General features: G+C 43.9%; 2 protein-coding genes across 3 annotated transcripts in view; both read right to left on the bottom strand.

Moving 5' to 3' along the window:
* Positions 1–290: 290 nt before the first annotated feature.
* nup107 (nucleoporin 107) lies at positions 291–9,001 on the bottom strand. 2 transcript variants are annotated; one of them, XM_077544524.1, is made up of 27 exons: positions 8,841–9,001; positions 8,287–8,366; positions 8,060–8,155; positions 7,705–7,799; positions 7,493–7,613; positions 7,315–7,418; positions 7,094–7,209; positions 6,956–7,004; positions 5,786–5,857; positions 5,626–5,714; positions 5,403–5,478; positions 5,211–5,324; positions 4,800–4,890; positions 4,626–4,705; positions 4,505–4,564; positions 4,287–4,432; positions 4,005–4,053; positions 3,852–3,921; positions 3,676–3,791; positions 2,647–2,836; positions 2,451–2,557; positions 2,278–2,380; positions 2,031–2,191; positions 979–1,104; positions 794–907; positions 547–714; positions 291–461 (listed from the first exon to the last, which is right to left on the bottom strand). In XM_077544524.1, the coding sequence occupies exons 1-27, from the start codon at positions 8,846–8,848 to the stop codon at positions 354–356; spliced, it is 2,709 nt and encodes a 902-aa protein (XP_077400650.1). In that variant the 5' UTR covers positions 8,849–9,001; the 3' UTR covers positions 291–353. The 2 variants fall into 2 exon arrangements, with proteins under 2 accessions (XP_077400650.1, XP_077400648.1); XM_077544522.1 differs by having other exon boundaries at positions 3,676–3,921.
* Positions 9,002–9,924: 923 nt separating this feature from the next.
* plxnb2a.1 (plexin b2a, tandem duplicate 1) overlaps positions 9,925–22,370 on the bottom strand; it is a 37,460-nt gene continuing 25,014 nt past the window's right edge. Inside the window, exons 15-42 of the mRNA XM_077543861.1 lie at positions 22,135–22,230; positions 21,561–21,648; positions 20,825–20,988; positions 20,601–20,749; positions 20,348–20,483; positions 19,555–19,691; positions 19,279–19,461; positions 19,097–19,208; positions 18,815–19,021; positions 18,532–18,615; positions 17,954–18,049; positions 17,747–17,883; positions 17,572–17,672; positions 16,481–16,716; positions 15,315–15,496; positions 15,159–15,225; positions 14,444–14,590; positions 13,829–13,906; positions 13,676–13,754; positions 13,500–13,600; positions 13,306–13,387; positions 13,076–13,227; positions 12,714–12,874; positions 12,499–12,646; positions 12,360–12,424; positions 12,206–12,281; positions 11,120–11,194; positions 9,925–11,041 (exon numbers count right to left, since the gene is read on the bottom strand). Of these exons, the coding sequence (XP_077399987.1) occupies positions 10,937–11,041; positions 11,120–11,194; positions 12,206–12,281; positions 12,360–12,424; positions 12,499–12,646; positions 12,714–12,874; positions 13,076–13,227; positions 13,306–13,387; positions 13,500–13,600; positions 13,676–13,754; positions 13,829–13,906; positions 14,444–14,590; positions 15,159–15,225; positions 15,315–15,496; positions 16,481–16,716; positions 17,572–17,672; positions 17,747–17,883; positions 17,954–18,049; positions 18,532–18,615; positions 18,815–19,021; positions 19,097–19,208; positions 19,279–19,461; positions 19,555–19,691; positions 20,348–20,483; positions 20,601–20,749; positions 20,825–20,988; positions 21,561–21,648; positions 22,135–22,230 (3,444 nt within the window). The 3' untranslated portion in view covers positions 9,925–10,936. The remainder of the gene's footprint in view (positions 11,042–11,119; positions 11,195–12,205; positions 12,282–12,359; positions 12,425–12,498; positions 12,647–12,713; positions 12,875–13,075; positions 13,228–13,305; positions 13,388–13,499; positions 13,601–13,675; positions 13,755–13,828; positions 13,907–14,443; positions 14,591–15,158; positions 15,226–15,314; positions 15,497–16,480; positions 16,717–17,571; positions 17,673–17,746; positions 17,884–17,953; positions 18,050–18,531; positions 18,616–18,814; positions 19,022–19,096; positions 19,209–19,278; positions 19,462–19,554; positions 19,692–20,347; positions 20,484–20,600; positions 20,750–20,824; positions 20,989–21,560; positions 21,649–22,134; positions 22,231–22,370) is intronic.

The raw sequence follows: 22,370 nt of genomic DNA, 5'->3' as shown, positions 1-22,370 counted from the left end.
TATATATATATATATATATATATATAATATATATATATAATATAATATAATATATATATATATAATATAATATATATATATATAATATAATATATATATATATATATATATAATATAATATAATATAATATAATATATATATATGTCATTGTAAGCTATTGTGTTTAGTTGTACACAGTTAGGGGTAAGATACTGTTAGCCAATTATCAAATATCTTCATCCTACAAAACAAAATATTTTTGCCTCAGTGCCAGTTGCCCTGCTTTAAACAAACAATTAACTCATGTAAGTATTTTTTTTTAAATTTATTTAGAAAATATAGAACACGCAAACAAAACATAATCCAGGGGCCCTCATGGCTGCAACTCATAGCCGAGTGGGTCAAGTCCCTGGTCCAACAGCGCAAGGGACGACTCCCTCAGCTTCTGAAGGAACCGTCTCAGCTCCTCTTTAGAAAACACCTGAATAAGCACAAGCCCACAGTTGGCCTCAACCAAGATGGAAAGCGCAAAAGAAGAAAGCCGAGGGCGGTGGCGGCAAGGTTACCTGGTAGAGGCCGTAACGGTCAGATGAGATGATGTCGGCGAGCTGCAGCGCCTCCTGGTGTCTGGAGGAGCTCTGCAGCACGCTGAGCAGCAGGAAGCTGAGGCGAGGCAGACACAGCGAGCGCAGCGCCGACATTTGGTGTCTGCGCTCGGCACCCTGCTCCGAATCCTGACAAAAACATTCGGGAAAATCCTCAGATATGCTTCTCACTCATTGGCGCGCAAGGCGGATGAGCGTTTTGTCCGACCTGTACGTTGTCCACCATCCAGCCCCCGTTAACAAACAGCAGCACGTTGTAAATTCTTTCCTTCACGTCTTGAGTCAGCACATCCAGGCGGCCCGACCAGGCCGAAAGCGCGGCCTGGCGGCGAAAAGGCTTTTTAAACATCGCATCTGGAGATTAAGCCATGATTTCCTTGGCGCCGTGCGTACCTGGTACTCTTTCTCTCTCATCTCATTGGCTACTCGCTCTGTGAATTTTACTTCTGGTGCAGGTGTCGGCTTCTGGGGGGCGGAGCTACTGTGGCTGAACCAGTCGATGAAGGCTTCATGGGCTTCCTGGAAGAATATTTTAGAGGTTTGGTATTATTAAAGCTATGTCAATTCTAATTAGCCTGTCTGTGTAAACAGCTAATTAGTTACGACGTCATTGTATGGTATGGCACAAATCTCTATTGTTAATGGCTAGCAGCTAGCTGTTAGCATTAGCAACGAGTCCCTGGTTCAGCCTGCTTGGCAGCCATAAATGAGTTTGACAGCTGGTACCTGGCTTGCTTTCTTTATTGCTCGTTTAATATTGGACCAAGGCTACTTTGCAATTTACTCTCCATGTTTAAAGGAAGGGAACGTGCCTCAAAATGCACTTTGAGGTATTTTCATTATTGTCTTCTTTTATTTAATAAAACACTTTTGGGCCATTAAATTAAAACAAAAACAAAAAAACAATCAACTCAAAATGTCAAATATAGCCGTTTAGATTTTAGGAATATTTAAGCCATTAATACCTTTTTATTTTACACATGGACAATGTATAAAGTAAGAATTTATCTGCCTCATATTGCACGTTGTGTTTCTGAATCCTAAATGGCCATACTAGACATTTTGAGTTGTTTTTTGGGGTTTTTTTAATGGGCAAAAGCGTTTTACAAAATAGGTGAAGACAGTCATACTACTATAGTACTATTTATCTTTTTTTTTTTTTTTTTGCTTATCCGAAAAACAATCCAATCCCCGACTCAAATCCATGATCTGCTCCGAACTATGACTTTTGTCTCAGCGAGTTGAGTTGCATAATATTTTAGCATTAGGCTAGCAGACATTTGTGAATCTGAATTTGGTTGAATAATTTAGTGTTAAAATGTTAATTTGTCCTTTGCTTTACGGTAAACTTCAAGCGGGAGTAGCAAAGTTTGCGTGTGGTGCGCAAGAGTGAGAAAGAGAACAAATAAATACAACTTCTTCTATTGATAATGGTAAACACAAACCAGGTAGGCTCTGATGCACAGATGCTCTCGAATGGCGTTCTGATCCTCGGCGGGCAGAGGTGACATGTGGCTGAATCCCAACCAATCGCTGCAGATTTCTCTCAGAAAATCGGCGGGAACTTTGGAGAAGACCGCTTTGGCCGCGTCGTGCTTCTCGAGAGCTGCGAGGGAGACGGGCGAAGGAATGCCTCACGATCCCGCCAGGTGAATAATGAGTCCCGCAATGATGTGAAGTGTTTGTTTTTACCCAGAAATCGCCTCATGATGGCGTTAGACTGCTTCAGGGCTTCAGCTCGATGGGCGGAGTCAAAAAGAAGCCAGTCGATGACGTCGATCTTCTGTTGGTCCTCCTGTAAGAAGGCAACTCCCGACACTCTCAACATGGACACAACTTGATGACTTTTTAGGTTCCAAACGAACCAGTGTGGTTCCCGTCTCCAGAGTCTGGCTGTGGGGCATGAACTCGGTGTCATCCCGCTCTCGCACCGTCTCCACCACCAGTTTAGTCACAGCTGCCACATCCAAACCTACACACACACACACACAAAAAAAAAAAAAAAAAAAGATTCCAAATGTGCTCACCATCTTACCGCTTACCCAAAGTTTCTGCTCTCACCGGCTTCGGTGGCAAGCTGCAAGCAACGGGGGCGGAGCTCCGGCTGGCTGACGGTTTCCAGGAAAACGGCGTATTGAGTGGTGGCCAGGTCGGCCGGCAGCTGGCTGACGTAGCTCGCCACCAGGTCCGTCTGCTGGTCCCGAATGAGCAGGCTGACGTACGCCTTCAGCACATCCACGCACACGTCCTCCTTCCACACAGAGACAGAAATGACGTCGACGACACTGCAGGCTAGGGCCAGAACACCGGACAATTGGGCCAAATGGCCGATTATTTTCCCATTTAAAACATTATCATCAAAGAAAACCAAAATTTGCGACGCTGTGAAAAGTACCCTGAATGCACCATTTTGCTTGCGTAGCATTAACAACTAGCAAGTGTGTAGCGTATGTTATTCTGTTATCCCTAAGCGTCCTTTAAGCTGTTTAATAACACCCCAATTGGAGTTTACCATAAAACTAAACACACGACGGTAAGAATTACATCCACTGTATATTTAAATACAAAATATGCTTTGTTTTTTAAAACTTCGCTAGCCTAGCGCTAATGCTAAAAGCGGAGGGAGAATCCCATTCAAATGCTAACAGGAAGTTAGCATCGATTTTCCTTTAAATAACGAATATTCACAGACAAATGCTGTGGGAACACATACCCACAGGTGAGATAACACTACGCAAAAGGCACAAATTCTTTCCAATGTGTAAAAAAAAATGAGTTATTTTAATAGAATCTAATCGAAGTCCAGTCCAGTAACTTGCTTCTGTACTCACTTTAAGTGTGTACACCATGGATGCGCGGCACCACACTGCCCACAAGAGGCCAAAACGCTCAGTATTTGTTGTTATTGTTTTTTCAGATTATATTATTTTACTTTATTCTATTCTTATTTCACTTTTTTTTATTGTTTTATTTTGTCATTGTCCTTCCAAGTTATATTTAAAGTTGCTATTTCTAGAATTCAAAGACTTTTCTCAAAAATCAAGGTGCAAACATCCAAGGATTTAAATCCCATTTTTACGACGTCGTTACCTTCAGGGCCAAACCCATGGAGCGGAAAAAGAGCAGCAGGTGACTCATGAAACGCATCAGGTGCGAGGGGAGCGCCGGAGACGCCATCAGCCAATCACTGAACTCCTCCAGAAGACCTGAGAAAAAAAGTCGCACGCTTACGGGGCCCTCTGAAGGTGTCGAGGAGGAAATCTTACCATCCAGGTCTCTCAGGATGACAAACTTCTGAATGACATGGTAGTGCTCTTGCGTCTCCTCCAATACCCTCTGTGTGTGTGCGCACACACCAATCACATGGGTTCAGTCATGTGACCTTCATGGGAACCAATCACATTCACTTTGAGTTTTACCTTGGACTCTGACGCTTGGAGCTCCTCAAACACCTTTTCCATCGTCCAGCTGAGGAGAAAAGCGACCTCTCATCAGGGACTGCCTTTGGTTGACAAGATCACATGACTAAGTGTGTCCAGGTCCACAAAGTAAAAACCCTGCCCCAGGTTGGCTTTAGCCACAAGTGCTTCTAATCAACAGGTTGAGACAAGCTCCTTTACCTGCCGGTTGAGTAGGAAAGCTAATCTGTGGCCAATTTGTGTTTTTTTACTTTCTGGACCCTGTGTGTGTGCGTGCGGTACTTTGCTTCCAGGTATTCCCGCGGCAGCGCATCCACTTCCTGGTGGGCCATCCCCGATGACATCAGATGCTTTTCCACCAGCGTGTCCACCATCACTCTGAAGTACGCCCACACGCAGTCCTCCCACGATTCACACACAGCCAGCACCTAACACGCACGCACGCATTCTTAGCTTAGCATGTTAGCACACTTATGGAGAATAGACATCGGTGAGCTTACTGGTTTGAGATTTCCACTCAGGCAGGCATAGATTGCCCTCTCGTATCTGTTTATTTGCTCCTAAAGAAAAAATAAATCCATAAAATGTGCAAAAATGTCCTGCTTGAGCACATGCGTGTACCTCCTCGGCCATCCTCCAGGTGCAGGCCTTCCAGATGCCTCTTTGAGGATTTCCTTCAACCGGACGCAACTCTGCGCTGCCTGCACACAGAAGGACAACATCCCTAAAGTGAGCTCAAGGAAAGCACTGCATGGGGGAAAGTAGGAAAGGCCTTTTAAGGAGCTTGAAAAGGACCCGAGTTAATGTTGGCATCGTGGTAGAGCTTCCAGCCTTCCAGCGTGGCTGCTCTCCAGGCCTGCCCACAGCGTACGCACAGCCTCTGAGCCTGCACACACAAAAATAAGATACAATACATAACAAATAATAATACAAGATATGCTCAATTGGAGGCATTTCTCAATGCAAATGAGGCCAGAACAGGTGGAATTTAGCAACACACAGTGTGCTCTCGACAGGCATCCACGTTTGGCAAGTACAAATTTTTCTCTACTTACGCACACTCTAAATTTGAGTCCACGCACGAATTTAGAACCTGTTCTATCCACTCTTTGATAGATGAGGCCCCTGATGGGTTGAACTAAAGAACATGGTTTCATTTTTCCACCCCAATCAAATCTCACATGAGCGCGCCGGCCCTTTAACTACCTCATCGGTCATGCCGGCCCGGATGAGAATGAACAGGTTCTTCAGCAGACGGACGTCGTCTTCCTGGTCCAGGACGGCCAGAGGGCGCTGCTGGCGGAAGGGGGCGTCCGGGTCCTGAGAGCACGTTCACGAGTCATCAGTGACGAGTTTGGGAGCAGTCGTGGAGTGCATCATCCTGTTAATGGGTCTCACCAGCTCAGTGACCAGCGGGACGGTGGAGACGTTTTTGCCCTCGAGCCTCAGCTTTAGCATGTGCTGCGTGTTCTCCCTAACGCACAGACACTCTTTACTGCTGCTCAATTTGTGATCATTAGCACAACATGAATGCAGATTTGCTTTAGCCCAGCGATAGCGTTTAGAATGTTAGCGTTAAGCTAGCTGACTTTGGTTTTGACATATACAGGCTGCAACTCACCAGCAGACACTTTTGGCGTAGTATTCAATGTTGTCGGAAAAGTCTCCCATCTGATCCTTGGCGATGCTCTCCAGCCAATCAACGACCAACTAAAGGTGAGGAGTGACGTAGCGGTGAGCTAAGTGCTAAAATGACAGCACGGTCCAAACAGGTTTGTTACCTGACTTTGACGTACGACTGCATCGCGCTGGAAGAGTTGCTCAACCTCCACCTTCTCACTTTCGTTAGGAATCTGCATACACAATGAGGCCAAGTCAACATGATACATTTCTTATACATTACCTTCAATTGCCATGGAGAGGTTATCATTTGGACTAATTCTACAAATTCCCACGGAGATATTCCACTTAGGGCTGAACGATTTTCGATTTAATTTGAAATTGTCTTCACGTTCAAGCTTTTTATTCACAATGTAGAGTAACATTTCCAAACATGATTGAAAATAACATATCCAAATATCAAAATTTATAGAAACATGGTCTACGTATATAGAATTTTTTAACCTAATTCTGGTTACTTAATTCTGTCTGTTAGCGAGAGCCACTACATCGTGATAACTTACATTGAGGTTTCTGCATTTGGCAATTTATTATTATATTATATTATTAGTATGGGATTTTTTTTAATGGGCTTTAGGTGAACTGATGAATACACACACGCTCGCACGCACGCACGCACGCACGCACACAAAAAAAAAAAATATATATATATATATATATATATATATATATATGTGTGTGTGTATATGTATATATATATGTATATATATATGTATATATATTTAAAAAAAAAAAAACATTTATTAAATTTTTTTAATTTATTTGTTTTGTTTTTTTTAAAAAAGGAGAGCAATGATGATGTCAAATCGAATGAACAATACTGAGCTCTCCTGGAAAAAAAAATAAAAAAAATAAAAATAATAATAATAAAAAATAAAATAAAAATAAAATAAAAATAAAATAACATATCATCAAACTATTAAAAGCTGTTACTCGGATGCAAGAACAAAAAAAGAGGTTGTGTGGTTCAAGTTAAGGCAAAACCTACAGTACTACTTGGCACCATGTTTAAATGTGCAATTAAGTGTAACGTTTTGTACTAATGTACATGTTCTTTGTAAATAAATATATTTTGTATGTATGCGGGGATAACAGCCCTTTAAAAAAAAAAAAATGCAGCTTTGACGATCTCAAAACCGCACTGTCTGAGATCGGAATTTCACTCTCAAAACGATAGATCGTTCAGCCCTAACTCCACCCCTTTGCTACCATATTGTTGAGTGAGTGTGTCGCCATGGTATCGTGTTTAACAGCAGCAGTCAATCACTCACAGCCATGTCGACCATCATGTCATCTTCCAGAGCCAACTGGACGCGATCCCTGCCAAAAAGAGGTCAAGAGACAGAGAGGGCGAGCTGGTCAGATCCAGTCAGATGTGAGGCGCTGTCAAACAGGAAGTGGATGTCCACCTGTACAGAGAGGAGACGAGCCTCCACGTGTGGCTTTCCTGCTGAAGTAGCCAGCGCACTCCTGCCGTCTTACTGTTCTGGCCTGCTCGCAACACCACTGACTGGAGCATTTCCACCTGAAACACCCGAGAGAAGGCGTGGACTAAGTCTTAATCTTCAATCGAGTTCCGTGTCCCACAACAGGTGACTTAAGTCTGACTCGCGACAAGTCATGCGACTACCTTGTCTTGGCAGAGGGTCTGGTAATCCTCCAGCAGCTCAAATACGGCAGAGGAGGAGTGTTTCAAAAAGGACGTGAGGAAATCTGGGAAAAGACTGGTCGCCGCTGCAAGAACGGGACCCAAAGGATAAGATGGAAACCACAGCGTGGCAGGGGCGGAGCGCGTTTGTTTCACTCACCGGCCTCTCCGGGGTCATCGTCCCTTAGCAGGGCCGAGCTGAGGTGGGTGATGTCCTCTGTGAAGAAGCTGGTGTTCTCCAAACCCGTCACATTGTCAGTCAAGTCGCTGTCATCCAAATTCTACACACGGCATCGAGGTTGATTCACACAATTTGCCATCTTGTGAGTTTTATAATATTAAGTGCGTTTACAAAGTGTCATGTTTTCTCACCAATCCGACAAATGATTTTCTTGGCGTGTGCACAATGTAAGGAGTACGGCCTGCATAAGCCAAACTGTCAGAAACATCTGGAACCGTGGGAGTTACTGGAGGCAGAGGGTTTACAATTAAACAGGAAGTGAGGCTTGCTGTCATCCGAATAGAGATCTCACATTTGGGGTTGCAAAGAGGCGGAACATTTCCATTCCAAGCTAAGCTGGAGAATTTTAAATCTAACATATTTTCCCCGGCTAAGTTCAACAATAAGAGCACACCTTGACTGTTGTAAAGTCCTCACTATTCTCATTAATTGCATTGAAATTGTCCAACTTTGACCATACCCTGCCCTGCCTAAATTGTGCCCTACCAGCCTGTCTGAAAAGTGAGGTAGGCGTGTTCCTCCGTGTAGAGCGGGCCGGCGTTTCCAAGGAAGCACCAGGACTGCCGCTGCCAGGTGTGAAGACTGAGATCAGTGCTCAGGAAAAACAACACTACTGACAGTTGTGAAATAAAATCTGAATTGAGTCGGGCACCATCAGCGTCACAGAACGGAAAAACCAATCAAAGGCTGAGCAACACACATTTCCAGGATACATGCCACGTTCTTCAATCGACGGGCAGCGACCGACACAAAGTCATTTCGAACCACCGGAGACGGCAGCTCACGTTCAACCCTGAATAGCAACAAGTACACAAACACCACAACAGTCAAAAGGACTCAGTATTTCTATTGTAGAGGGTGTCCCCAAAAGCGGGCAACACATGCAACTAACCAGATTCATCACAACCCTTGATCATATTATTCCAATACATTCCCATTGAATAAAATGATGTTAGAAATGTTATTTATTGAAAATACGCATATGGGCTGCGATCTCATTTGATTTTTATTTTATTTTATCATTTTGAAAAGCTAAGTTGACCACTGCGGTGATCACAACATTAGCCGGTTAGCATCTCGATCATTGTGAACGGGGGGTCGGCGTTAGCATCGTTAGCCCCCGCTAGCGTACTCAAATAACTTGACACAGGCGATCGGATTCTTAAAAACAAAGACGAATGACACGCTGGTGTTCTCTTCAAACGGCTAACGCGATCTTAAAAGAAGTCAAAGCTGTGCGGGGTTTAAAAAGTTAAAATGGTATTACCAGTCCATTTCTGTAAGATGTCACTTCCCGCTTCACGAGGTTCAACAAGCTTCTTCTTCGTGGGGAAATGAAATGCTGCATTCGAGGATGGTCGGAAGTCGGATTTTGACTTTAAACCAGGAAGTTCTATGTTTTTCGTAAAAATTGTGTCATTATTTTTCATCCTTAAAATGTATGAAAATAAAAAATGCAGTGAAATTGTGTAATTTAGTGGAGGGATTTAACCTTGCTGATATCGCCCCCTTTTCTTTCTTTCTTTCTTTCTTTCAAGTTTTTATGTATTTTGTGTTGTTTTTGGAGATTTCTAAGCTTGTCTGTTACCCTTTCTATATATTGTTTAACTATATACTATAGCAAAATTGCCAATATGTTCTGTACATGTTTAAACGAATAAAAAAAATAAAAAATTCGAACCAGGAAGTGTGTACGGAAACGCCCCCTTGAACTCGGAAATCCCGACTTCACCAACGGACTACAATGTGACGTCACTCTACAACGGCCATTTCTTTGGAAACACAAAAACTAAACCAGATGCTATTATTTTTAGGAAAGATCGCAACCATTTAATTTTTAGTACAGCATTTAAACATTCAAAATCAATTGCCCGAAGTCCACCTTTTTTATATTCTTTTGTAGTTTTAGATTTTTTGATATAGTGGACTCCGTTTTTCCAAATACAATTAATATCAATTTGGTTTTTGCTTTTATTGATTTGTCTGGTACAGCCATAGAATATTCTGGATAAATGCACCTTGCTAAAGATTCCATTTTAGTTAAATATGTTCTTCCAAAAACGGTTAGATCTTTTTGTAGCCAAGATTTCAATTTGAGTTTACACTTTTTGTTTGGATATTTAAAGGATAACTCATTAAATCTGCAACATAGAAGAAGGGAGAAAAAAAGTAAATTGGTCAACATTTCACCTTTATCGCCGTTGCCTTTGAGAGAAGCTGATGAACTTGCACATCCCATCTCGCCGACACGTGCACTGAAAAGGTGATGACGAGGCGAGTGTGTGTATGTGTGTGCGTGCAAGGAAGTGGATGATTCCGTTGGTATCACATGATTGATTAGAACTCTCATGTCCGTATAAACATTTTTATTTCATTGGAAATTTCCAGGATTTGTTTTTGTCTTTTGCTTGCTGGTTTAGGATCCTGGACTTGTCTTGTGCCCATCCAAATGCTTTTATTCCCGAAACAAGTCATCAAGGAGTAAAGTGGATGGAGCTCCTCATATCATGAGGTGGGCACACAAAAAAAAGAAAATCATAGCTCTAATATAGATGGATTTTGCACACAAAATACTAATTTGTGCCCCCCAATCTCGTGTCTTGGGCCGTGCTCTTCAAAGTCCGTACCTGCTTTCTTCTTCTTCCTTTTTTACATTCAAGTCGCTTCCACTGCCTCAAAATGAATCAACGTACACAAACAAGTCACAAACACATTCGAGACCAAATCACTAGAGTTGCTCTTAAAGGCACTCCATGGTGACAAAAGTAAACATTCTGTTCACATAAATGAAGTCAATGGAGCTGCAGAATATGACATATAAAAAAAAATCATGGCCACAAATGAGTATTTACATTTTTTACCGCATTTCATGTCGGGAGCTCCATGAAAGCCTGCTGTGGCAAGTCATAAAATATAATAAATGCGTGTCAAGAGCTCATAAACGCGTCTGAATATCAGAACCGACAAAGAGAACCTTCAAACAAAGCTTCACATTTCAAAGTTAAAAAATTTAAAAAAAGCTAAAGTACCACAGAGCGGATTATTTAAAAAATGAGCAAATAGTGCACGTGAAAAAAAAAAAAATCATGATTCAGTCTTTTTGTCAGCGGATTCAACATCAAAATCATGTTTTTGTTTGTTTTCCAGCTGACAGGATCTTTTGACTTCGTGAGCGGTTTTCTTTTGGCCGCTTCGTCAACTTCCTGTGACTTATTGTGAAAGCGTCTCGAACGCAGGAAGTCAAACGTGACCGGCGCAGAGCTCTGATTGGTCCAAATGTCTCAGTGGTTATAAAAAAAAAAAAAAAAAAACAAGGCTTCTTCATGATTTTTCCTTCTTCTTGTTTGGTCCAATTCAAGTGTTTCACAGATCCGTGACTTTGTTCTCCAGGGCGGCGGCGATCTGCTGCAGTCTGAGCGTCAGCTGTCGGTTCTGGGCGGCCGGGTCTTCGTCCAGGGACTGGATGATCTAGAAAAGAATCATTGAAATGGTCAATGAATCAATTAACGAATTAAGTTGGTGAAGGAATGCAGAGGAAGTTCTTACCACGTCGTAGTATTTGCTGGCGTACTGATACAGTTGATGTAAGGCCTGTTGCGTGTTCAGCTCGTCTGTGTGTTGCTGCGCGCGCACACACAGAAAATAAATTGACAGAAAAAATACAGATTACAGATTAATCTGACGATTATTTAAAAAATATATATTAAATGCGTAAAATTATCTGAATGTGTGTCAAGACAAAAAAAAAAAATCCTTGGACGTTTGCACCTTGATTTTTGAGAAAATAAAGTCTTTGAATAGAAATATCATAATATATAATTATAATAATATATCTAGAAATATCAACTTTAAATATCACTTGGAAGAACAATGCCAAAATAAAACAATAAGAAAGTGAAATAAAATAGAATTACAAAAATGGCAACTGGAAAAACAATAACAACAAATCATGTGCGTTTTGGCCTCTTGGGGGCAGTGTGGTGCCTGCCGTGCATCAATGGTATACGCACTTAAAGTGAATACAAAAGAAAGTTATTGGACTGGACTCAGATTGAATTCGATTAAAATAAATCATTTTTCACACATTGAGAAGAATTTGTGACTTTGCGTAGTGTTATTTTACCCGTGAGTATGTGTTGCCACAGCATTTCTTTGTGAATATTCGTTATTTGAAGAAAAAACACTCCCGAAGTCGATGCTAACTTCCGGTTAGCATTTGAATGGGATCCTCCCTTCGATTTTAGCATTAGCGCTAGGCTAGCGATGTTTAAAAAACGAAGCATGTTTTGTATTTAAATATACAGTGGATGTAAATCTTATGGGCATGTGTTTAGTTTTACAGTTAACTACAACTGCGGTGTCATTAAACAGCTTAAAGGACGCTTAGGGACAACAGAATAACATATGCTAAACACACTAGCTAGTTGCTAATGCTACGAAAGCAAAATGGTGCATTCAGGGTACTTTTACAGCGTCAGAAACTTTGGGATTTCTTCGATGATAACGTTTTAAGGGGAAAATATGTTTTGGTCGGTGTTTGAAGGGCAGTAATCGGCGGCTGATTAATCGGGCCCTTGTCACCACTCTCACCCACACACACCGACTCGGACTTTCACAGACAGACGCACATACCCTGGACACCTCGGCGAGGTACGTGTTCATGTCCTGGTCGCTGACGGGAACCATCTGTCTGATTCCTTTGTAGTAACTGCACAAGACAAATGTGCATGCGCGTAACATTCGTGAGTGTTTAATGTCATTTTGCACACGTGCGTGTGAGACTCACTCGTCCACCATCTTCTTGTAGGTGGAGATCTCCTTGGCATAGAGCAGCTTGTTGCTCGGCGACTCCTGCAGGGACAAACATGGAGACGAAAGACGTTGATTGGATATGGAGCGGACATGGGACGAGCGGGCGCGCATACCCGGCTGAGCTTGTGTTCCGTCTTGGTGCAGGCGTCCATGAAGGTCTGCGCGATGACGTGCAGCGAGGCGTCCACCACCTCGCTCACGTGCACGTCGAAGATGAAGTGAGGGTTGCGGAGGATGTTCACCCAAAAGCGCAGCGGCAAGCTGAGGACGGCGTGATGGTCAAAAGCAACGTTTTTGCGACAGACGTCTCGACGTGATGCGTTGGCACCTGTTGGTCTTCCAGATGTGCAGCGTCTCCTCGTCGACGTTGTCGTGCCGCAGCGCCTGCTCGTCCAGGAAGTCGAAGAAGTACTTGATGGCGGGCGGCACGGCGGCGCTAGAGCACAGAACGCTGCTGAAGAAGTCGTCCACAAACTGCTGCAGCGTGCCCTGAAAATACACACCACATCGCACTGTGACATCAATGCTAATTTACTTTAGCCTGTCAATGGCGTTTTGCATCATAGGATAGCATTGAGCTAGCAGAACTTTTTTTCCCCCAAATGTACTTTTTTATTATTTTTATTGAAAAGCACAAATACACAATTTTCTGTTGCATATTTATATGTTGAAGATTTTGGCGATGGCTACCTTGACGGAGAGCAGGCGTGTTAAGTAAATCTCGGTGATGGCTTTGGTCATGGACTTGTCCTTCATGCTGCCTCGCTTGGATTTCACCTCGTCCAGCTCGTCGGTGGCTCGTACCAGGTGGAACGTGTTGTCGTCCTCCAGCAGGGCGTTCCCTGATGCCGTCGTCACATGATCATCTGCCACAATCGAGACTTACGTACGCGTGCGTGTGCGCGCATGTGTGTACTTACGCTCTTCGTAGCTGTCCGGGTTCTGGTGGAAGGACTGAGTGTGCAAAACTTTGGACAGAACCAGCGTGGCGTTGTCCCGAACCTGCAGGATCACACGTGACGTCATCACGACGGTCACATTTTTTTTTTTTTGTTACGGCATCGCCTCTAGGGAGTCACATGATTGTTGATGACATCATCGCTCCTCTTCTTACATTGTAGTGAGCCAAAGTGTTGAGTCTCTTCCAGCGTCCTTCCTTCTGGGAAGTCAGGTCAAGGTCGGACAGAATCTGACCCGTGTGGCCGGGACGCCACTCTGGATCAATCGTAAACATCAATCAACAATCAAAAACATTGATCAGCAATCATCAATGAGAGTGTGTGTTGTTACCAAGCGCCACACTTTCCACTTTTGGTCTCTGCGAGTACGGAAGATTCCTGTACACTTGATCGATGATCTTCTCCTTCACCTGCGCAGCAGAAGAAACAAAATCAATTACATGTAAAAAGTAGTAGTACAAAAATATTAGCTATAAGTTGTCACCTGAGAAATGGTGTCACAGTTGAGCACCTTCACAGGCGTCACATCTGGGCCTTCCCCGTGCACCAACACTTGCAGGGTCTAAAATGATTATTATTTATTTATTTTATTATTTAAAATGTTCAAAAGAACACGAATAACAATGGGAACATATAACCATAAAATAAACGATTGTGAAGGTGAGACTGGATGGGAACCCTGGTGGAGTAAAAAAACAACCTAATTCCATTAGCCCGCCTATGGGGTTTCACATTATATGTTAGCATTAAGCTAGCAGACTTTCGTTACTATATCATTCGATTTAACATTTAAGTGTTTATTATTATTATTATTTTATTTATATATTTTCAGGAGAGCTCAGTATTGTTCATTCGATTTGACATCATCATTGCTCTCCTTTTTTTTAAAAAAACAAATAAATTAAAAAAATAATAATAAATGTTTGTTTTTTTAAAATATATACATATACACACATATATATATATTTTTTTTTCATTTAACAGTTTTTCAGTCAACATTTAAGTGTTTAAATAGAAAATGTTAAATTGTCAGTTTCAGTTTGACAGTAAACATCAACTGGGAGTGATAAATGAGTGCGTGCGTGTTTTGTAAACTGACCAGTACGGAGTACTCCACGTCGTCTCCCAGCAGCCCCGTGTCGTTGAGTGTGTACTTGGCCTTCTTCACCTTGGCGTCCACGGGCCCTTTCTCCACCTGATGCTTCAGCGCCTTGAACAGCTTGTACAACGGCTCGCCGGCACTGTCCTGTGGCACAGACGGCGGACGTGAAAATGTCAAAAACCATGCCCAGCGGGTCAACATTATTTTCCCCGATTGGGTGTTCACAGTGCAACGTTTTAGAGATGCCCAATTGGGTTTAGGTCTGGGGATATGCTTGGTTAGTCTGTCACTAGAAAGTCAAATGATGGTATATTGATAGGACATCACTACAATCATATGACATCATTAATCCCACCTTTTATATTGATTTTAATACCTGTATTAAAACTCTATTTGCAATTAGACTAAGTGCAATTTCTGCAAAATTTGAATTTTAAAGTTGAAATTTATATGGAAAAGTGTTATCTGAAAGTACCCTCCATTCATTTAGACGGAAAAGTGGAACTAATGATAGCCAATGGAAATATGCAACAACAAAAATATATCACTCACTAGCGCCACCTAGGCATGCAGAATTCCAGCATTCCCACAACTATTTTGTAGTCTTTCATGCAAATTTCCACAAATGTGAGGGGTGTGCTCACTTCTGTGAGATAGAGTACATGCTGAGGTTCTAACATAAAGCGTGTGTCTGTATGAGTTCACACTTCACCCTGAGGAACTGGTAGAGGCAGATGGACATCCAGTTACACAGCATCCTCTCCACCACCGTCTCGGACCTGCAACAGCACACATCAACATTTTGTGGTTAAAAAAAAAAAGAAGACAAAAAAAAAGTGACAAGTCAAAAGACACGGCGCTGGCTGACCTCCTGAGCATGAGTTTGGGGTTCTTGTTGTGCACGTGCTCGTCTATGAGCTCCAGCAGAAGCGTCCTGGTGATGTCGGTGTAGTAGACCAGCTTGCCGTGCAGCGCCACCGTCAGGAGGGAGGCGAAATCGCCGCGGGCGCGCGCGTTGAAGTCGGGCCGACTCTCGAGCGTGTGGATGAACTGCAAAAACAACAAGATTTTATTGGACCCGGAAAACGATCAAAATAGGGCTTAAAGGCAGGGTTAGAGTAAAAAAAGAAAAAAAAAGATTTTAAATTAAGGTTTTTAGACAGGATTCTAGTTTAAAAATCAGGCTAACAAATAAGGATTCGTTTTCCAAATTTGATTCTAATTAGGGTTACTTACAAGCCAAACAAGGGTTAAGTTTTAAAATAAGGGTTTTAATTTTAATTGGTGTTTCAAGGCAACGTATGGGTATAAAACCACGGCGAGAATTTAAAATGAGGCTTTCGAGACGTGTTTAGGGTTTCAACACAATATTACGGGTTTTTCAGGATTTCAAGTCAAGGTTAATGTCTCGGGCTTTAAAACAGGGTTAGGGTTGAAAATGAGGATTTCTATCCCAAGTTGGGGTTTCAAGCCATGGTCAAGGTTAGAATTTGGTGTCTCAAGACAAGCGTAGGCTTTTCAAGATACGGTTAAAGGGGAGGTCAACCCCCCACAATTTTTTTTACGCAGCCCCACTAGTCCAAGTACGGTATTCGGGTTGCTATTGCGTTCGTGGAATATGAGTGAAGCAGCAAAATCCAGCAGTTTTGATCACTATCAGAAGGCGGCCATTTTGCCACTTGCTATTTGAATGAAAATGACATCACAGTTGCTCAGGTAGCAACAAGCAATCACAGCTCAGCTTCAGAAAACAGGTGAACTGTGATTGGTCATTGCCTGAGCCCTGAGCAACTGTGATGTCATCTTCAGTCGACCGCAAATGGTCGCCCCCTTATATGGATTCCACAAATGTAATATTAATCACAATGTCATGTTTAAGGATTCAAAGGAAGGTTTTAAGCCTGTATTATGGTTTGCACAAGCCTAACCCTAACCTTCTCTTAAACCCCAACAGTTTCTTAAAACCTCCATGTCAAACCCTGTCCTCGAGTTAAAACTTTGAAAGCGTAAAGTGAAGCCGTGCACGTGACTGACGTTGATGAGGAAGGGCTTGCTGTTGAGCAGGTTGGAGAACTGGTTGAGGGCCTGCGTAACGATGGCCCTGCGGGACTCCGGGACGTGGACGCGTCCCGCCAGCACCGAGGCGGCGGCGTTGGCGCCGTCCTTAGATGGCAGGAAGAGGTTGCGGTCCGTGTACGTCTTGTAGTCCAGGAAGGGGATGCGCGACTCGCTCGGCTCGCTCGTGTGGTCCTCCATCTCCATCATCAGGTCTGAATCGGTAAGGCCACAGATCAGCGTGACAAAAAACAAACATTTTCACAGGGAATGTGAAGAATAGCAAATCATTTTAGCCAAGAACAAATGAGGTTGATTTTAAAATAGGAAGAAAAGTGAGGTAGGATGCAAAATAAAAGAAGGAAGGATAGAAGGAAAAAACAAGGTTGAGGTGGAAGCAAGGAAGGAAGAAAAGAAGGTAAGAAAGAAAGGTAGACAACTTGTTCTAAACCAATGAAGGATGGAAGGATGCGTGAATTAAAAACAGGTGTAATGGAAGGAAAGAAAGAGGAAAGGAAGGCAGAAAAGTAGGGTTAAGTCATGGAAGAAAGGATGGAAGTGTCTGAAGCAAGGCAGGCAGAAGAGAAGGAAGGAGGCAGAAAAAAAAGGAAGGAAGAAGAGAAGGAAAGGAAGGAAGGAATTAAGGGAGGCAGAAGAGAAGGAAGGAAGAAGAGAAGGAAAGGAAGGAAGGCAGAAGAGAAGGAAGGAAGGGAAAAATGCCAGGTAAAAAAACATTTGAGGGGAAAGGAGAGGTAGGAAAGCAGAGAGAAATGAAGAAAGGAAGGAAGTAAGGAATGAAGGCAGAAGAGAAGGAATTAAGGAAGGCAGAAGAGAAGGAATGAAGGAAGGGAAAAATGCCAGGTAAAAAACATTTGAGGGGAAAGAAGGAGAGGCAGGAAAGCGGAGAGAAAAGAAGAAAGAGAAAGGAAGGAAGAAAAGTTGAAGCAAAGGAAGAAAGGATTCAAAATAAAAAGCTACACTGAGTTAATGCAAGAGGGAATGAAGGCAGGAAAGAGGAAAAAAGACACGGTCATGATGATGTGATGTCGAGTTTGATGTTTGCAGCTGACCCGTGAACTCCTTCTTGCATCGATCCCTCACGCTCTCCTCCAGATTCTCCAGCTGATGCTTGACCTTCTCGTATTCGCGCTCGGCCTGCTGACTCTTCCTTCTGTGGCCACGCGGAAAGAGGAAGTGAGCTGCGCGGGGGGCGGGGCGGGGCGGGGCGGCCTCGGCGGCTCTCACCTGTAGCAGTACACGGACACGGCGATGAAGAGCAGCATGGGCACCACAACGGCGGGGATGATGATGGCCAGAGGGATGTCGTCCTTCCACGCGTAGGACACCGTACCCACCATCCACTCGCCGTGACCGAACTTCACCTGCGCCAAGACACGTCACGCAGTGGGTCAAAACGGACACGCATGCAAGTGTGCTCGAGTGCGCGTCTACCACAAGCTCCAGTGGGTCGTTGGTGGCGTCTCTGCGTTGGCGTTTGGATCGAGTTCGGGGCTGAGACGACGGCGCGTCCAGGATCAACTTGTCGTCCTGAACACAACCACAAGGGGGCATTAAGTCACACTTTTTAGCAGAGTTACGCTGCGATTGGTCGATCACAGCTGTTGACCAATCGCAGCGTAGAGCACCAATCACAGCTCTACAGTACGCTGTCAGTGGTCAACTGCTGGTCACATGACATATGGACGCCATCTTGTTACCCTGCCGAAACAAAGTTGTCCAAACTCTCTCTATCAACATTAGTACGCTGTGATTGGTCAACTGCTGGTCACATGACATACGGACGCCATCTTGTTACCCTGCTGAAACCAAACTATCAATAGCTCTGACTTTTAGAGGCTGTAAAACTTTTATATCATGCGTCACAAGTACAAGGCTATGTGTATTTATTTTTATTTTTTAAGAGAGCTTTAAAACAAGAGCTAAAGTTTAAAATGAGGGTTCTAAATTAAGCCTCGAGTTTTAATAGGGAATTTGACAGTATGTGGAGGATTGCATTTGAGCTTTCTTACATGAAGAATGCTGACGTTGCAGGAAGCGTCCCCGACGAACGCCTGCGCCTCCACGGCCGTCATGGCCTTGGCGAAGCCTCGACCCTGCCACGGGAATGACGCCGAGTTCATTTTCCTTCATGCGTGAGGCCAATTCCACAATTCATTCAACGACATTCATAACAAGCAAAAAAGAGGCCGAGTATCGACAACTCTACTGCATCCAAATCCAAAGCGAGTGATGAGGGAACCGACTGGGGAAGGGGGCCGAAGCGGCGGCGGCGGCGGCGGCGGCGGCACTCACGGTGACGATGATGACGCTGGTCTCGGTGATGACGATCTTGGAGAGCTTTTTAAAGGTGGGGTCCGGGTGGTACGTGAAGGCCTTGAGCTCGTCCTTGGCGTTGTCCAGCTGCAGGACGGTGCGCAGCGGGCGGCTGTCGCTCCAGATCACCGTCGGCGACAGGAACTCCACAACGCTGTCGTTCTTGCTCAGCGACTCCTGCACAAACTGGAAACAAACGGCAGGAGCTCGTGTTACACCGTGGGGACGGACGGCCGGACGGACGGACGGACGGACGGCTACCTCGACAGTGGCGTTGTCTTGCGAGAGGTCATCAGCGGTGGGCAGCACCTTTAAACTTGCCCTCTGGATCAAATCGAAGCCGCTCCCCGTCACGACGATCCGTCGCCCGCCACTGAAGAAACGCAGCAAACGCTTTTGTTGTGTTTTGGGTGGCAAAGCTCGAAGGCGTCCATGGCACTCACCACACAAAGCTGGACTTGGGGAAGTAGTCGGTGATCTTGGGGTTGTCGGCGTACTGGAAGGCCGCCGACACCTCCTTGCTGGTGTTCTTCCCGTAGTTCACCTTCACCGCCAGCAGGTCCGACGGAACCTTGGCTCCGGGATACTTTCCCGTCTTACATGTGATGAGCTGGCCGAAGGAAAGGCTGAACAAAAACAAAGTGTTTTTTTTTCAAAAAGTTATTCAGGTACGATTTTTGGATTCTACTTCTCTGTGCAATGCGTAACGGGGGGCTCACACTTGACACGGGACTCCGCCCACCGAGACGGTGACATCCGCCTTGGTGGCCGTGTCCAGGTCTTGACCACTTATAGTGATGACGGTCCCGCCGGCTGCCGGACCTTTCCCAGGATGCACCGCTTTCGGCTTGGGGTCCTGTGGGTCCAAAATTGACAAATATTGATACTTGTGTTGTCAACTGTTCATTCCACAAATATTATTTTTATTTGAAATTAGATCAACTTTTTTTTTTTGTCAATACATTTTTTTTTATCATTCAGTAAATCAGATTTGTTACTAACTTTATTGCAATTAAAGGCCCCTTTTTTTTTTTTTTTTTTTACAAACCCAAAAAATAAAATTAATCATTTGACTTTTTTTTTTAAATTTACAATATATATATATACACCCAAAAGTTTAATTCTTTTGTATCTAATTTTTTTTTAATTTTAATTGGATTATTTTCAATATGTGTACAGTACACGCAACACCAACATATTTGAGTTCAACAATTCCAAGCAAAAGGTTGAATGCATTGAATGCAGCAAATGTTAGACTCTTCTCTTTTGAGGATATAAATGAAAATGTTGGAATATTGGGCAGGGGTTTCATTTATAATAAAGCCGGCAAATTACGGTAATTAGATAAAAAAAAAATTCTGCCAAAAATTGGTATCGGCCTGAGAAAAATCAAATGGGTCAGGCCCTAATTTACAACGTTGTGCTTTTGACCTCTCGCTGACATCGATTTTGAATGCATTCTGCAACAACGCCACCACCAACATGATGTCTTCCTTGCGTCCGTCCACTTACCCGATAGGTGAAGACCACCTGAGACCTCCCCGTGCCTACTCCGTCCACTTCCACCTCCACCACGCCGCTGTTGCTGGGCTCCACCGGGAGGTCCGACGGCGGCGTCCGCTTGGCCGGCCCAATCTCGCACACCACGCTGACGAACAAAAAACAAAACAATAGATGGATCTCAAAGTGTGTGCGTGAGCTCCCTCTTGTGGTTTGTTAAAGAATGACAGAATTCAACATTCCAACTGTGCAGGACGTGCGGTACCTTGTGGAGACGGAGTACTTGTCTTGCAGATGTTGACACTCGACGCCGGCCACGCTGATCCGCTTGATGTCGTCCTTGTTGATGCCCATGTTGGAACCTTTGATGGTCACCGCGATGCGGCCGTTCAGCGGCCCGAAGCGAGGAACGATCTGAACATCGACATCGCAACAAACGTCTGCCATCCAACTCAAACGGCAAAAAGTCGAACCAAAGATGCGTCTTACGTCCGTGATTTGGGGCGCGGGGCACAAGGCGGGCGGCGGCGCCGGGCACAGCTGTCGGTAGACGCATGCCTGCGAGGCTTTGCACCACACGCACTCGTACTTGGCGTCGGCGTGTTTGCACAGGCTGCAGTCGTCTCGGGACACCGAGCAGTTGTACAGAACCACTGACAAAACACGTTAGCCATAGGATTGCATTTGATTATTATTATTATTTCATTGGATTATTTGTTTTAATTAACTCATTTGCTCCCAAAGACGTATAAATATGTTCTATTTTCAATATTACCATGCTCCCAAAGACATATTTATACGTTTTTTTAATTATTATTATTATGCTAGAGCATACAGAAGGCTTTGATGCAGCCTCTGAACTGAAGAGAATGCTTGAAGCAATGGTAGAAAAACGGCCAGCAGGTGGCAGCAGAGTATAAGAGATCAACCAGGGCCATGTTGAAAAAAAAGCTCTTTCTCCACTGTTTTAAACAGATTTGTGAATAATGATGAAACTTAGCTATATTCTAATGCTAATTGCTGCAAAACGGAAACAGATACAACTATACTTTTTTCCTCTAATCTAATCTTTCGTTTGGTAGCTTCCATGTTTTTATAGCAATAGAACACAATATTCTGTGGGCCTTGCGAAATCATTCAAAACCAATTAAAACAGCCGGGAGCGAAGGGAGTTGCTTCAGTGAAAGTGGCTGGGAGTGAATGAGTTAATTAACGCTGCATGTACCCGTGAGCGTGCTGTCAATCTTGCGCTCGGTATCCCGTTCGATGACGTGGAATGAAACGTTCACCTCCTGCTGCTTGCCGTAAGAAAACTGCGCACAAAAGCAGTCATTTAATACATCGCTGAGATCTGCGGACGGACGCTTAAGGACTCAGCATTTTCTCACAAAGGTCGGCACATCCATCTCACACACGCGCGCGCACGTAGACGCACACACAGATTCAGGATGGAATAACAGTAGACATAAAAACATCTCGCGCTGACAAATATACGACATAACGAGAAGTCAAATGGCCTGACCTCAGTTAGCAGTAAAGAAAGAACGTGAAATCGTAGGAACGCTTGTTGGCACTTCAGCCCACAGGGGGCACTGTCTGCACATTACTAGTGATTTTTCAAGTGAAACACAAACATGTTAATAAATCTTAATCTTTCACACCGGATGCAAAGTAAACACAGCAGGCGTACGATTCTGGAATATGAATGTCAACAGAGTGATGATGATTTGGGAGAAGTTCAAATAAAGGCTGGGGACGTTTTGGAGCGATTCCAAGGAGGAGGTGAAGAAGGTCGCTACCTCGTATCCTCGGAATTTAAAGTTGGAGCCGTGCTCCTGCGTCATCTCCTCCTCGGTTTGCTTCATCAGCTCCGTGCCCATCACGAACCTGCGGCCCTGAACAGCAACCAACAACACGTTGATGCCTTGAGATACAAGCAACATTTGAACACATTCGACATGTCGACAGAAATGCCCACGGGCATATATTCTTTATCCTTTGCAAAGATCGCTTTATATTACTGCAGCTAACTGAG

The sequence above is a fragment of the Vanacampus margaritifer genome, chromosome 15 (genome assembly GCF_051991255.1).
Source record: "Vanacampus margaritifer isolate UIUO_Vmar chromosome 15, RoL_Vmar_1.0, whole genome shotgun sequence".
Lineage (NCBI taxonomy): Eukaryota > Metazoa > Chordata > Actinopteri > Syngnathiformes > Syngnathidae > Vanacampus > Vanacampus margaritifer.
The sequence above is the reverse complement of the archived record's forward strand: the minus strand, read 5'-3'. Positions and strand labels throughout refer to the sequence as shown.